The sequence below is a fragment of the Pleurodeles waltl genome, chromosome 11 (genome assembly GCF_031143425.1).
Source record: "Pleurodeles waltl isolate 20211129_DDA chromosome 11, aPleWal1.hap1.20221129, whole genome shotgun sequence".
NCBI classification, from domain to species: domain Eukaryota; kingdom Metazoa; phylum Chordata; class Amphibia; order Caudata; family Salamandridae; genus Pleurodeles; species Pleurodeles waltl.
The window spans coordinates 9,289,443-9,303,250 of record NC_090450.1 but is presented as its reverse complement, the minus strand read 5'-3'; the positions used below and the strand labels follow the sequence as shown (position 1 = coordinate 9,303,250).

The following is a 13,808-nucleotide window of genomic DNA, read 5'->3' as shown; positions in this document are numbered from 1 at the left end:
CTGTATCTGTGTCCCCCAGGTAGTGCCACAGAGCTGTATCTGTGTTCCCGCAGACAGGACCATGGAGCTGTATCTGTGTCCCCCCAGGCAGTGCCACGGAGCTGCATCTGTGTCCCCAGGCAGGGTCGAGCCAGCGCAATACTAGGGATGTAGAGCACCATCGGGGGCGGAGTTAGGATCAGTGCAGCATGTACAGTTGCACCGGGCCCGGAGTCCAGGCGCCTGAGGGGCCCGTCCATCTGATTATACCTACCCTGTACTGTACACTGTGCACGGGCGGCGGGCCCCTGACTGGGTCCAGGGGTGGGGGGGGGGGCTCCAAGTACTTTACAAGTCTCCTTACGTCTCTGCAGAGCACTGTTTTCCTTTGATGCCTCAGGCTCCTGACTCACTTGTGAGGGCGCTCGTACTACAGCCCCCCCCCCGCCCCCATGAAATGATTTGAAATATAAACTCGTAGAGGGGGCAGGTCATAGATCTCTAGAGGACATTACTCATTCTGCACAGAGCGCAAGAAAAAATGCGAATGTTGAGGACACAAATGCTGAACAGGTTGTACATGGCGAGCTGAGAAGAGCCAACATCTCAGAAATGACATCATTGTCCCGGGGGTTGTAAAGTTCCAGGGGTGTCAGAAGCAACAGGGAGGGACATTGGGGGTTTGGTGGGGCAGTCATGACGTCTTTCTGTCCTCACTTTCCTACATACAGGCAGTGCGTGTGAAGACCGAAGACACCGGTGCACCTACACCAGACGCACCCTCTGCTCCCTGCATATTTAGGGGTAGGCAACGGATCTCAATCCATTCATTAAGATTCTTAATCTGTGGTCCTAGTATCCCTGGGGGGCCGCGATGTCTACTCAGGGGGTCCGCAACTGTTTACTAATTAAAAAAAAAAGTTCTATATTTGATTGTGATTTAGTCACAATATTTGAGCATTTGTTTGGTGTATAGTTGCTTTTGAATTTTTGTGTATTGTTTTGAGGTCCAAATCACAGAAATTGCTTAGGCTGGGGGTCCCCAGTTTCCAATAATGACTCAGTGGGGGTCCCTGGATTACAGTAGTGATTCAGTGGGGGTCCACAGAAGTCAAAAGGGTAAGAACAAAATGTTTCCCGAAGACTTTGTTCACCACATTTAGACTAGGAGTGGACGATAAATTCTGCTCCACTGGCGGAGTTGATGGAATTTTGGTCACTCCGCTTTACACTCGTAGCATGGGGCTCCGGTCACATTCCAGCAGTCGCTGCCTGGCAGAGGCTTTTCCCACACGCGGCTCGCCAGCAGTAAGTTGGCAAGTGTGCGCGGCAGTTGGGGGGGTCCCTAACTGTGATTTTCAGGCACCAGGAGGGAACTCAACGAGATTTTCTCACTGCAAGCGGTTGCTACAATTCACAGGGAGAAAGCTGCTGCTCGAGTAGAAAATCTACTTGAGCAGCAGCAGAAGCAGCCGCGTCCTTTGGCGTGTCATCGAGCTCTTGGAGCTAATAATCAGCGCGAGCAGCACGACGTGCCGATCTCTGCGCGTTCACGGAACTCTGCAGAATCTCGTCGGGTTTTCATGTAACTCCACAGAATTCTACAAAGTGAAACTCTACGAGTTCCGCCCAGCACGAATCCAGTTGCGTCTCATGAGGTTTGTATGTGAAGAATAGAACAATTTAGAGCTGTGTATCATCCGCATATTTTGAATTTTGATGTTATTATCTGTGAATACAGCACCAAGTGGTGCCATGCAAAGACTGATGATGACGGGAGACAGTATGGAACCGAGGGGGACTCCACGAGAGAAAAGGAGCTTTTGTGACCTGGAGCTGCCCATCTGAACAAAACTGGTGTTACTAGGAGGGAACCACTGAGGGACATTGTAGGGGAATCCCATTTGAGAGTGCAGGCTGTGTATTAGGGTGGGATGTTAGTGCCACGCCACCATTTTCTGGGCACGTTTGACTTCAGATCTTGAATTGTGGAGGCAGCATGGACCCTCTTGCTCGAACAACTGGCACCAAAGTTTTATCTTACTCAGAGGCGGAGGGATTAACCCATGTGAGTGGAGCTCAGGACCAAATAACAAACTAAAATAATAACAGAGAGACAGCCTGGTTCACCTCTGCCTGGATGAGAAAGCTCGGGGTTAATCATTCAGGTGTTTTCTAAATTCACTCTACTGCCAAGGCGTCCCTGTTTCATTGCCCCCCCAAAGGGAACTAGGCTTTACGTAGGGGATGGTGTTTACTGAGTCTCTACAATGTTGGCTGCTTCTTCGCTCCATTAGGAAAGTAAAGTGGGTCCCTAGCGAGGAAGCTGGGTCGATAAAGCTTTCAGGGGTCTCTCAGTGCCAATTGCAGTTCCACAGTGGTTGTGTAACAATTCACAAAATCAAGAGGTAAACTCAGTTACATCACAAAGTTAACTTGTTTCACAGTTTAGTGGTCTGTGTGTCTGCAGTTAGTTCCAGCACACTGAGATCTTGTTATGGACAAGGATCTCTGGAGGGTGAAGTCCCTTGGTAAAATGTTCATTAGGCCCTTGATAGTGGTTCTGTTCTCTTTACAAGTCCACCATCATCCTGGAAACTGGCCAGGGCTGGAAGTTTGGAACTGTTTAGTGCTTGTGCCTCAGCAATTGTGCACTTAGATTGGCTAGGGGCTTAGCGGTTGTATTCAGTCAAAAGTCCTGATTAATCACATAGTTAACACCTTAAAGGGCTGTATATCAAATTTACAGTGTTCCCAAGACATCGGTTTATCTCTTTAACTTGTTCCACCTTAATAAAGTTCATAAATTGCAAAGGTTTGGTGTCTTATCTCAAATGGCAGGAAATCAAACGCCTGAACCCACCCTTATTCCATACTCTCTATTCGGATCCTCAACGCGAACCATCAGGGATACAAGGGGCGGGATTTTTATAGTTGCAGGACCTAAAATGGCCAACAAGACTTTGACATCTCACAAGTACATTTATTCTCACAAGAGCTGGAGTTCAGAGCTCCCTCAAGTCCTGCGAGTGACAAAGGTCCGGTGTTGATTTTCTTGTGGTTTTCTGGTGGCTCTCGGATGGATTCAGGAGGTTTCCAGGATTAGGGAGCATAGGTGGTAGACAAGAACATTTAATGCATATCCCTTAAACATGAGTAAGGGATATGGCAAGGGGCAAGGCACAAATGTTCAGGCAAGGGTATTCAGTAAACAACTTCCCTAGGAAGTGTTCCCAGTAATCTGCGACCCAACAGCCGTTTCCATGATAGGTGTAATCCTGAAGTAAATGACTTCCAACTCTGGACTACTTCTAGGACCATGTGTCTTGGGCTGAGTGATTGGAGCTTACGGACAGGCAGCTTTGGTACAGAAATATCAGGAGGCAGGGTTACTTTAATCTGTGGTCATCATCTCTGATATGTAAGGAAGCGGTTTCCATGCTGCGGCATGTTCTGCATTCAGACTGGTAGTCGTATTAGAGATGGTTCGCATTGCTGTGGTCTTGGAGTTGAGCTTCAACCACTTTTTAATGATATTGCTGATGAATGGTAGGTGAGTCATGAGCCCGTAGTTGGCGAGGTCTCCAGAGTATTGTGTAAGTTTATATGAGAGTTGGAGGATCTGGTCTTTAAAGAGAGCTTGTGGGAAGATGCTTTGACTGAGGCAGACATTTACGAAGGAAAGTAGCTGTAAGAGAGCATCTCCAAAGACCGTTTTCATGAAGGAGGATGTTAACACATCATCTTTGTACGAAGTGCTTTTGAGGGAGTTGAGGATGTCAGTGAAAGCTGAGGGATATAGGGTTTGAAGGCTGACCATGGTGGAAATCTACAGGAAGGGGTAGGTGTAAGAATTGGATCAGGAATGTTGCTGTCAATGATCTTCAGTATTTCTTCATGGAAGAAGAGGTTGCTGTCACTGCACTTATCTGTGGAGTGAGTCACGAATGAGAATGGCAGGGAGTTGATGTAGTCGTTGATGAGTTTGCAGGGAGCTGATGTAGTCGTTGACTCTGTTGGTGGCTTATTTGATGCTGTCGGTACAGCACTTTGCTTTGGGTGGTGTGATCATCTGTCTATGTGTTGCGAAGAGGACCTTCTGCATAAAGAGGTGCTTGAGGATTCTGTTTTTCTTCCTTTTTTGTTTGGTCCATGGATAGATTGTATATTGTCAGCAAGGTCTTTAGAGGACCAGGGTTCTGGAAGCTTTGGCCTGCACTTGCATGTTGTACTTCGGCATGGATGTTCACATACATTTCCATAAACTTGTTAACATAGTTTAGAAGGATGTTGGAGGTCAGACATGGAGTTGAAAAGGCGAGAGATACGTTCAAGCATTGGGTTGCCGAGGGAGAAGACTTTGAAGGATCTGAAGGTTTGTCTTCTCTTTTGTGTGGACCTTGATGTGTTAGTAGGACACAATAAGCACTGCGATAAGGATGTAAAAGTGGTTGGTCCAGTGCTATGGGTGCTTCTCATTGGATATTTGGTGACATTAAGAAGACAAGGTTGAACATATGGCCTTTTGAATGTGTTAGTTGTGTGGTATGTTGAACCATGTTGAGTGAGGTTGAATGTTTTTTTGCGGTTGTGTTGTCTGAGTATATGAAGTACTCTAGAGTGTGGTATCAGCATGTGAAATGGACGAGGTGCTGAGAAGATCTATCAGTTCATCAATGAAATCCTTGTTCTGCATGGATGGCCTTTCGAAGAGATGGGAGGTTAAGAGAGGGAAACTGCATGTCAGCAGCTCCATTTAGTTGAGTGCACTTGATTGCCTAGGGCTGCAGGACCAGGAGAACTTACTGAAGACAGTGAGGCCTTCTCCCTTCCTATATGTGCGGTCCACACACTGGATACTGTAGCCTGTGAGCAAAACAGAAATCTAGAATGTGTAAAGATGTGGGGGTAAACTAAATTTCTCTGATGAAGAGGGCATCAAGCTTCTGACAGGTGATGAGGTCTGTGATGTCTGGTGCATGGAGTACTGCAGAGGGAGCATTGAGCACGAGTTAGAATTTGTGGTCTGCCATTTGAGGGTTTGCTGTAGATAGTGCGATGTGTATAAGGGTGGGTTTATGTGTTGTGCAAATGCCGTATGAGTGTCTTCTACACTTCATCTACATCTGGATTTGATTATGGGAATTGGTAATATAAGTTGCTAAATTTTGCACATGATTTTATCTTACCCTGCACGTTTCACTGGGACAAGGATTAAGGTCCAAGGCCCTTCCTGGTCCTAACATGCCAAACCAGGAGATACCACTCTCTTGGTCCTTTGCTCAGATGCCTGTGCAACGGGAGGCCCTGGAGAATTGATTGAAGTAGGGAGAAGGCAGTAAGTGATGTCACTTCCTGTGCAGATGGATGATGGAAAATTCAGTGATGTTCTTTATAGTGCAAATAGATGATGGGGAATTCAGTGATGTCCTGTGCAGCTGGACGATGGAACATGCAGCGATGTCACTTCCTGTGCAAATGGATGATGGTAAAATTATGAAACTTGAAAATAGTATAACATAAGCGCCCAGTCCATGTTTTGCCCAATAAATGACCTTGCATGCATGAAGACCATTTGCTTGCAATGTTCCTATTATGGCATGCCAAGGTGCATTGAATCTGAAATCAGGAACACAAAAATAAGTACGTTAGCTAGTAAGCCCATACACTGGGCATTATGTTTCAGGTCCTGGCTTTTATTTAATACCTCAGTGTATTCTAAGAGTTGTAGACATGGTCTGCATGATTTAAATTAGCATTTCATAATGTAAAAATGCACATTGGATACATGAGATTTCGTGAAAATGGAGCGATATTGTTTTTCTGGTCTATATGTATAGCAGTTATGCACATGTATGATTAGATGAATGAGGCAAAAGATGGACCCGCCATTCAGAGAGGGTATAATTGCTACCCACAAGTGATCATATCAAATAGGCATGGAGACTGAAGTATCCTAGAACCTAGTAAGAGGGATCCCTTTAAGGTGGGGCCAAGGATTGACTGGGCTTTGCCACCTACCTTTCTTGTACCTCAGTTTCTGTATTGTCATAAGGGGTTTAAATATTCAGTGGCCATTTACCCTGCATCCAAACATGCTCCCTGTCTTCTGTCGGATCATAGCTCTGCCCCTCTGTCTATGCTTCTGTCTTACCGTATCTGTTTTGTGTGGCATTATCTATGTGCATGTATATTCTACGTCAATGGGCATCAGTCGCTGCTTGATTGTAGGTATGAGCTCCAAGCATCTTCTTAAATACGGCCATTCGTAACTCTCTGACAGGCCCCGACTCCTCGCCCTGCATTTGCCCCCTTGAGATGGACTCTTTCCGCACTCCTGCTTTCCTGTTTCTCCTGCTTTCCTGTTTCTCCTGCTTTCTTGTTTCTCTCACTTTCTTGTTTCTCTCGCTTTCTTCTTTCTCCCGCTTTCTTCTTTCTCCCACTTTCTTGTTTCTTCTGCTTTTGTCCTTCTCTCCACTCCTGCATTGTAGTTTCTCCCACTTTCTTGTTGCTCCCGCTTTCTTATTTCTCCTGCTTTCTTGAATCTCCCACATTCTTGTTTCTGCTGTTTTCTTGTTTCTTCTGCTTTTGTCCTTCTCTCCACCGCTGCTTTCTTGTTTCTCCTTCTTTCTTGTTTCGCCTGCTTTTATCCTTCTCTCCACTCTTTCGTCCTTCTCTCCCCTCATGCTTTCTTGTTTCTCCTGCTTTCGTCCTTCTCTCCACTCCTTCTTCCTTGTTTCTCCTGCTTTCGTCCTTCTCTCCCCTCATGCTTTCTTGTTTCTCCTGCTTTCGTCCTTCTCTCCACTCATGCTTTCTTGTTTCCCCTGCCTTCGTCCTTCTCTCCACTCATGCTTTCTTGTGTCTTCTGCGTTCGTCCTTCTCTCCACTCCTTCTTTCTTGTTTCTCCTGCTTTCGTCCTTCTCTCCACTCCTTCTTTCTTGTTTCTCCTGCTTTCGTCCTTCTCTCCCCTCATGCTTTCTTGTGTCTTCTGCTTTCGTCCTTCTCTCCACTCCTTCTTTCTTGTTTCTCCTGCTTTCGTCCTTCTCTCCTCTCCTTCTTTCTTGTTTCTCCTGCTTTCATCCTTCTCTCCACTCCTACGCCCTTCTTGCCCACCAGACACCTAGGGACCGCTACTGACTAACACTCCAGTTTGGAGATGATAATTCCATTCACAAGACTCCTTCCTCTTTCCCTGTCTCTTACTCCCGTCTTACTTTCCTCCTCCACCTAGCTCTTGCAGAAAATGTGCCGCCCAGACAGAGGGGCAGATTTATGATCCGACAGAAGACAGGGAGCACGTTTGGATGCAGGGTAAATGGCCACTGAATATTTAAACCCCTGCTGACAATAAAAAAAACTGAGGTACAAGAAAGGTAGGTGGCAAAGCCCAGTCAATCCTTGTGACACATGTGACCAACATAACACAACAGTCTCTCAGTTTGTGTTGTAGGTGAATCCATGCCAAGGGTTCCATCTGCATATAAGTCTGCCCATGTGAGCCTGTTTTTCCACTGGTCTGTGTCAGTTTCTGTTGCTGTGTTGATTTGTGTTTGCATAGGTGTCTGAAGGTAAGTTTTATATATCTATATGTATATATTATATGTGTGTGGGTGGACCTGGTTAGTCTGCCCACATGTATCAAGGTGCTATACAAAAGTCAAACCTATTGGTTTTGTCAGTGCTTGTGGATTTTCGTCTTGCCACAAGAGCTCTGTTTTCACACCACCGGGTTGGAGGATGATGGTTGGCCCTGGTCTAGGTGTATGTTATATGCAATCCAAGTGTATACTGGTATGTTTGTTTTCCAATGAAACTTCATGCCACTGCTGATGTCCTCCTCTTCTTCTCTTTGCAGGTGAGTACCAAGTGTCGTGGACTTTGGTGGGAGTGCGTCACCAACGCCTTCGATGGAATCCGGACCTGTGATGAGTACGACTCCATCCTGGCGGAACACCCATGTACGTACCTCAGGTAGATCTATAAGCACGGGGAGTATTTCATTTACTTTGGAGGGCTGGGGGACAGCTGAGAACATTGGCGGTTGAATTTACAAGAATTTGGCGTAGGGCAGCACAGAAAGCCATGTTGTTGAGCTGCCTGCATTAAAAGGACAGGGCAGGAATGCGCTGTATCTATGTGATACAGCGTATTACTGTCCAACTGCGCTAGCTCCATTTTGGAAGCCTAGTGCCAACACAGGCACCCTTACACCACGGTGCCAGGGTGCCTGCAATGTATGCAGGATTGTTTGTGCAGAAAGGGACACCTTCCTGCACAAACACAATCCCGGGAGGTGTTTTCCTCTTTAAATGTGTGCTGCAGAATGTGGCACACATGGAAGGAGGAAACAACAAGGAGAAATAAAGATAATTCTTCTTGTTGTGCCTCCCTGGGGAGGCGTAAGGTTTTGGTGCATCCCCAGGTTTACAAGCTCTTATAACTCAGGGGATGTGTTAAAATCCATGGGTGTTGTGTGGGAAAACCCACTGCAGCGCCAATGAAATGCCTCCCTGGCACAGAGTAATGCAACACACTGATTTATGCTGCTTCTCTTTACTCCATGTCAATGAGGCCATTCAAAGCCACGCAAAGCAGCTTTGCGTGGCCTAATAGATATGGTTGAGATCACTAAAGGTGATGCAATGGTGGCACAAGCCTCTCATACAATTGCCCCTCGGAGAGTTAGAAGAACAATGGATGGTCTGATGCAAACAGGTGGAACCACAGAGGTAGGCCAGCTCGCATCATGTCCACAGGACCAAATGTGTGGCCATGGAAAACCCCCTTCTTCTGAAGAAGTGGTACATCTTCTATTTGCAGATTCTCATATTCAGGAGAATATTTCAACAGAATTACCTTCCTCAAGCCACCTACTGGAAGATTTTCCACCAAGAGAGAACTTTCTGGGGAGGATTTGCCATTTCATAATTAGCACTTCAGCTCTCAACTCTAAAGCAGGCTTCCTGTTTCTAGTCCGTCACTTTCCACTGACAGTCTCATGCATGCTGGGAGTGGGGGTTTTGTTTGCTTCCATTGAACCAAGTGAACCTGCCATCAAAATAGCGACTATTTCTAACAGAAATGCCCAGGACTAGAAACAACGGGCAGATGTCTGAAGCTTTTGTGCACTCACAAACGTCCCGATTCCCAGAATCAGGCGGTTTGTGAACGTAAAAAGGCATTTTTGTATGTAACAAGTGCAAATTGCAATTTGGTACCCTGTTACTGAATCACGACTTGGGATTGCGAATAGGTATTTGGGAAGTGCATGTTTAGGACACTTCTTCTTATTACCAATTTGCATTGATATATACAAATGTTTAAAGACTAAAATTTGGTCGTAAATCATTCACAAATTATCACCAACTCAAAGTTGGTGGTAACCTCTTCGCAAACGGGAAGGGGTCCCAAAGGACAGAGAATGGTTGTAAAAATATTTTTTAAGAGCAGGCAGTGGTGCCAAGGACCAATCCATGCTCTTAAAAAATTAAAAGAAAACTTTTAATTTTCCCTTTTTATATACATTCCCCTTTCCTTTAAGGATAACAGGATGCATTAAAAAAATTGCTTTTTTCAAAAAGAAGTCACTGAAATGGTGGTCTGCTCACCCCAGCAGGCCACCATCCCTGTGATTTTGCAATTCCAAATTGATCATAAACTGTACCTCATTAATACTCACGAAGTAGGTCTATTTGCGACCTACTGGGAATCGCAAAAAGTGTTAAACACACTTTAGTACATTAGTGTTTGCAATGACCAAATAGCGACTCGCAAAAAATCGCTATTTGGTAATCACAAACACTGACAGTACATGTGGTCCATGGTGTGGTGATACCATGAAATAAGCTGTCATTGCCAGGGCTGGTCGCTGGTAGGCGCCACCTCTTACATGATAAGTCAGTTGCAGGATGTGCCAATGGGTAAAAGGAAGGCTTCCCTGGACTGTCTCTAGCTTAACCCCAGAAATAGCACCCCTTCAGCTTTAAATGGGTTATTTGACTCCCTGTTTAGACTATACAACTCTTAAGCGAACAGACAATCAATCAATCAATCAAATTATATAAAGCACAACTACCCACCCGTAAGGGTCCTACGGCACTGAGGGCGTTTGGTCCTCTGTGCTTCAGTCGAAGAGCCGGGTCTTAAGGCCCTTCCTGAATTGAGGCAATGATGGTGACCGCCTGAGGTAAGGAGCCAAGTTGCTCCAGCTCTTTGCTGCGAGGTAGGTGCAGGATCTTCTGCCGAGATACTCTGTGTGCGGGGTACGTGGCCAGTGCCTGTTGAGGGGAGCGGAGAGGTTGGTGGCGAGTAGAAGGTAGTTTCTTCATATTCTTCTGGGTGGTGCCGGTGTAGAGGGCGTTGCCAGAGTAAAGCCGGCTGGTGACCAGGGCGTGGGTTATGGTCTTGCGGCAGTTGTTTGGGATCCATTTGAAGATTTTCCGGAGAAGTCGGAGTGCGTGGAAACAGGAGGATGTGACAGACTTGATCTAGCAGGTCATTGCGAGAGATGAGTCCTGGATGAAGCCAAGGTTGCAAGCGTAGTTCGTTGGTGCGGGTGGGGTGCTGAGCGTCGCAGGCCACCATTATACCACCACAAGGAGCAAATTCATATGTTGTCAAAAACACAAGGTGATCCATTCTGACAGTTTCACATAGTTTAGAATTTTTGTGGAAAAGTGTTTAGTTTACTCTTCTTTTTTCAACCCCCAGTGCAGGGGTGTTTGGCATTGATTCATAACACATTTCTATGTAGATGATCTCCATTTAATATGATTGTATATACATTTATACCATGTGGATTTTCTGATACAAGTCTAACTACTCTGGCCATTGTGGGCTGATCTTGGAAATCCCTTTTCTTGGGTCGATTTTGCAGGCAGGGATGCCATTTTGTAGGCATGGTCCTAAGGATGGCGTGACAACTCTAAACCCCCTTTCTTTGCACTGTTTATTGGTTGTATACCGTGGCTTCCCTCAAAAGGGATTGCCCCTGCAGTGACTGCCCTCTGCAGTGACTGCTCTCTCTCTCTCAAGTGATTACTCCATGCAGTGACTGCCCCCTGCAGTGACTGGCTCTTCAAGTGACTGCTCCATGCAGTGACTACCCTCTGCAGTGACTGCCCCTTCAAGTGACTGCTCCATGCGGTGACTGTCCTCTGCAGTGACTGCCTCTTTAAGCGACTGACGATCAGGTGACTGCTAAATGCAGTAACTGACCTCTGCAGTGACTGCCTCTTTAAGTGACTGCCTCCTGAAGTGACTGCTCCACTTAGTGACTTCCCCCTGCAGTGACTGCTTCTTTAAGTGACTGCACCCTCAAGTGTCTGCTGCACACAGTCACTGTCCTCTGCAGTGACTGCATCTTTTAGTGACTGCCCCTGAAGTAACAGGCCTTGTACTGTGTACTGCCCCTGAAGGTAAACTGACTGGGGACCCACAATATGTACAGTGAAATGTACCTCCTGAGCACACAGGTGAATTGGTATTCCCACCTGATATTTCTTCCTTGTTACAATTCTTACCCGCGAGGCTTACCAAGACTGTTCCTTCACATCCGCCAGCTTGCTTCACTCGTTATTCACATCCCATTGATGGGACCTATAACGAGCAGGGAAACTCACTGCTTTCCTGGAGTTTTTCTGGGTTCCTCCCAGGAAGGATTGTCATGGTTCTGTTTTTCCAGGTCTCTATGATCTTGAAGGGTTTTGAAACTGTCAAAGGCATGGCGCTCTTCAATGGCAATGAGTCGCTGAGACCTTTGAAGACCTCCGATTTTCAAGGGCACTTTGATCTTCTATGGCAATGATCTCACCAAAGGCTTTGTGATCCCTGAAGGCACGGAGATCTTTGATGACACATGGATCTTTGAAGCACAGTGATCTTTGAGGGCACTAAGACCATCACAGGCACAGAGATCTTGGAAACACTGAGATCTTCAAAGGTTTTGGTATCCTTGAGGGCACTGACATGTTTGACACACTAGGCTTTTTGAGGGAACTGGGATCTTCAAAGGCACTGGGATCTTCAAGGGGTCTGAGATCTTTCAGTGTACTAGATCATCGAAGGCACTGGGATCTTGGAAGCACTGAGATCTTCAAAGGCTTTGGTATCCTTGAGGGCACTGACATGTTTAAGACACTGGGATCTTTGAGTATACTAGATCATCAAAGGCACAGAGATCTTCGAAGCACTGAGATCGTTGAAGGCACAGGAATCTTCAAAGCACTGAGGTCTACAAAGGTACTGGGCTCTTCAAGGGGTCTGAGATCTTCGACTGTACTAGATCATCGAAGGCACAGGGATCTTCAAAGCACTGAGAACTTCAAAGGCTTTGGTATCCTTGAGGGCACTGACATGTTTAGGACACTGGGATCTTTGAGTATACTAGATCAACAAAGGCACTGGGATCTTCAAAGCACTGAGAACTTCAAAGGCACAGGAATCTTCAAAGCACTGAGAACTTCAAAGGCTTTTGGATCCTGAGGACACTGAGATCTTTGAAGGTGCTGTGCTCTTCAGGGGCTATGAGATCCTCAAAAGCACTGGGATCTTGTAGGGCACTGATATCTTCAAAGGCTTCAGGATTCTTGAGGGCACTGTGATGTTGAAGGTAATCTGTGAGAGTACATGGATCTTCTAGGGTACTGACATCTTCAAAGGTTCTGGCATCTTCAAAGGCCCTGGGATCTTCAGGAGCTCTGAGATCTTTGAGTGTACTAGCTATTTAAAGTCACAGGGATCTTTGAAACATCGAAAACTTTGAAGGCACTTTGATCTTTGAGGGCGCTGTGGTCTTTGAGGGCACTGTGATCTTCATGGGAACAGCAAACTTCAATTGCACTGAAATCTTCAAAGACACCGGGACCTCCAGGACAATGTGATCTTTGAACGCACTGGGATCTTTGAAGGCGCTGTGGTCTTTGAGGGCGCTGTGGTCTTTGAGGGCACTGTGATCTTTGAGGGCACTGTGATCTTCATGGGTACAGCAAACTTCAATTGCACTGAAATCTTCAAAGACACCGGGACCTCCAGGACAATGTGATCTTGGAAGGCACTGGGAACTTCAATAACACTGAAATGTTTGAGGGCAGTGAGATATTCAAGTGCATGAAGATCTTCCAACCACATTATCTGCAAAAGTCACCCTTCAGCCAGCAAAGGACGGGAGGAAGGTATTTCATAGCCCTTGTTCCCTGCTTGTTGTAGAAAAATGTCTTCTGTTAGAACACAACATTATCTGCTCAGCAATATGTGTCAATCATGCCCTGAAACCTTTTAACACACACACACGTTTTAGCAACAATCACATAGAATAGATGAAAATACATTTTTTTTTCTTTGTGTCCATGAGTACATTTTTGGTGATGACCTCAATCATAAAAAATGAAAGTCAATAGTACGGTTAAGTCCGTGATGGAGTACGCCTATTTTGAATATTTTGGAATTTGTTACCTTTGCTAATAGGGATTTATTTGGGTACAAAATGGCTTATACAGGACCAATCTATAAGCATCTCTTATTGTATAACTGTCCAACGAAAATAAATTATACTTTGCAGTTAGAAATGGGGTTTCTGGTTGGCTATATGCATCTCTGATAGAGCAGAAATCACCACTTTAGTCAGGATACATAAGTTACACACCAAAGATAACCTGTGCTCACCCCTGGTAGCCTGGCACGGAGCAGTCAGGATTATCCCCAGAGGGCATGTGTAAAGCGTTTGCACAACACACTCACACCAATCACACAATAAATACAGCACAAAAGAGACTCCACAAAGAATTATATAAAAAAATAGGTTCCTATATTGTATACACAACTGAGACTAA

General features: G+C 45.7%; 1 protein-coding gene across 2 annotated transcripts in view; it reads left to right on the top strand.

Moving 5' to 3' along the window:
* The window catches only part of CLDN16 (claudin 16), a 151,623-nt gene that overhangs the window by 106,256 nt on the left and 31,559 nt on the right, over positions 1-13,808 (top strand). For both annotated transcript variants that reach the window (XM_069212788.1, XM_069212787.1), the window contains exon 2: positions 7,835-7,937. In XM_069212788.1, coding sequence (XP_069068889.1) covers positions 7,835-7,937 — 103 coding nt within the window. The remainder of the gene's footprint in view (positions 1-7,834; positions 7,938-13,808) is intronic.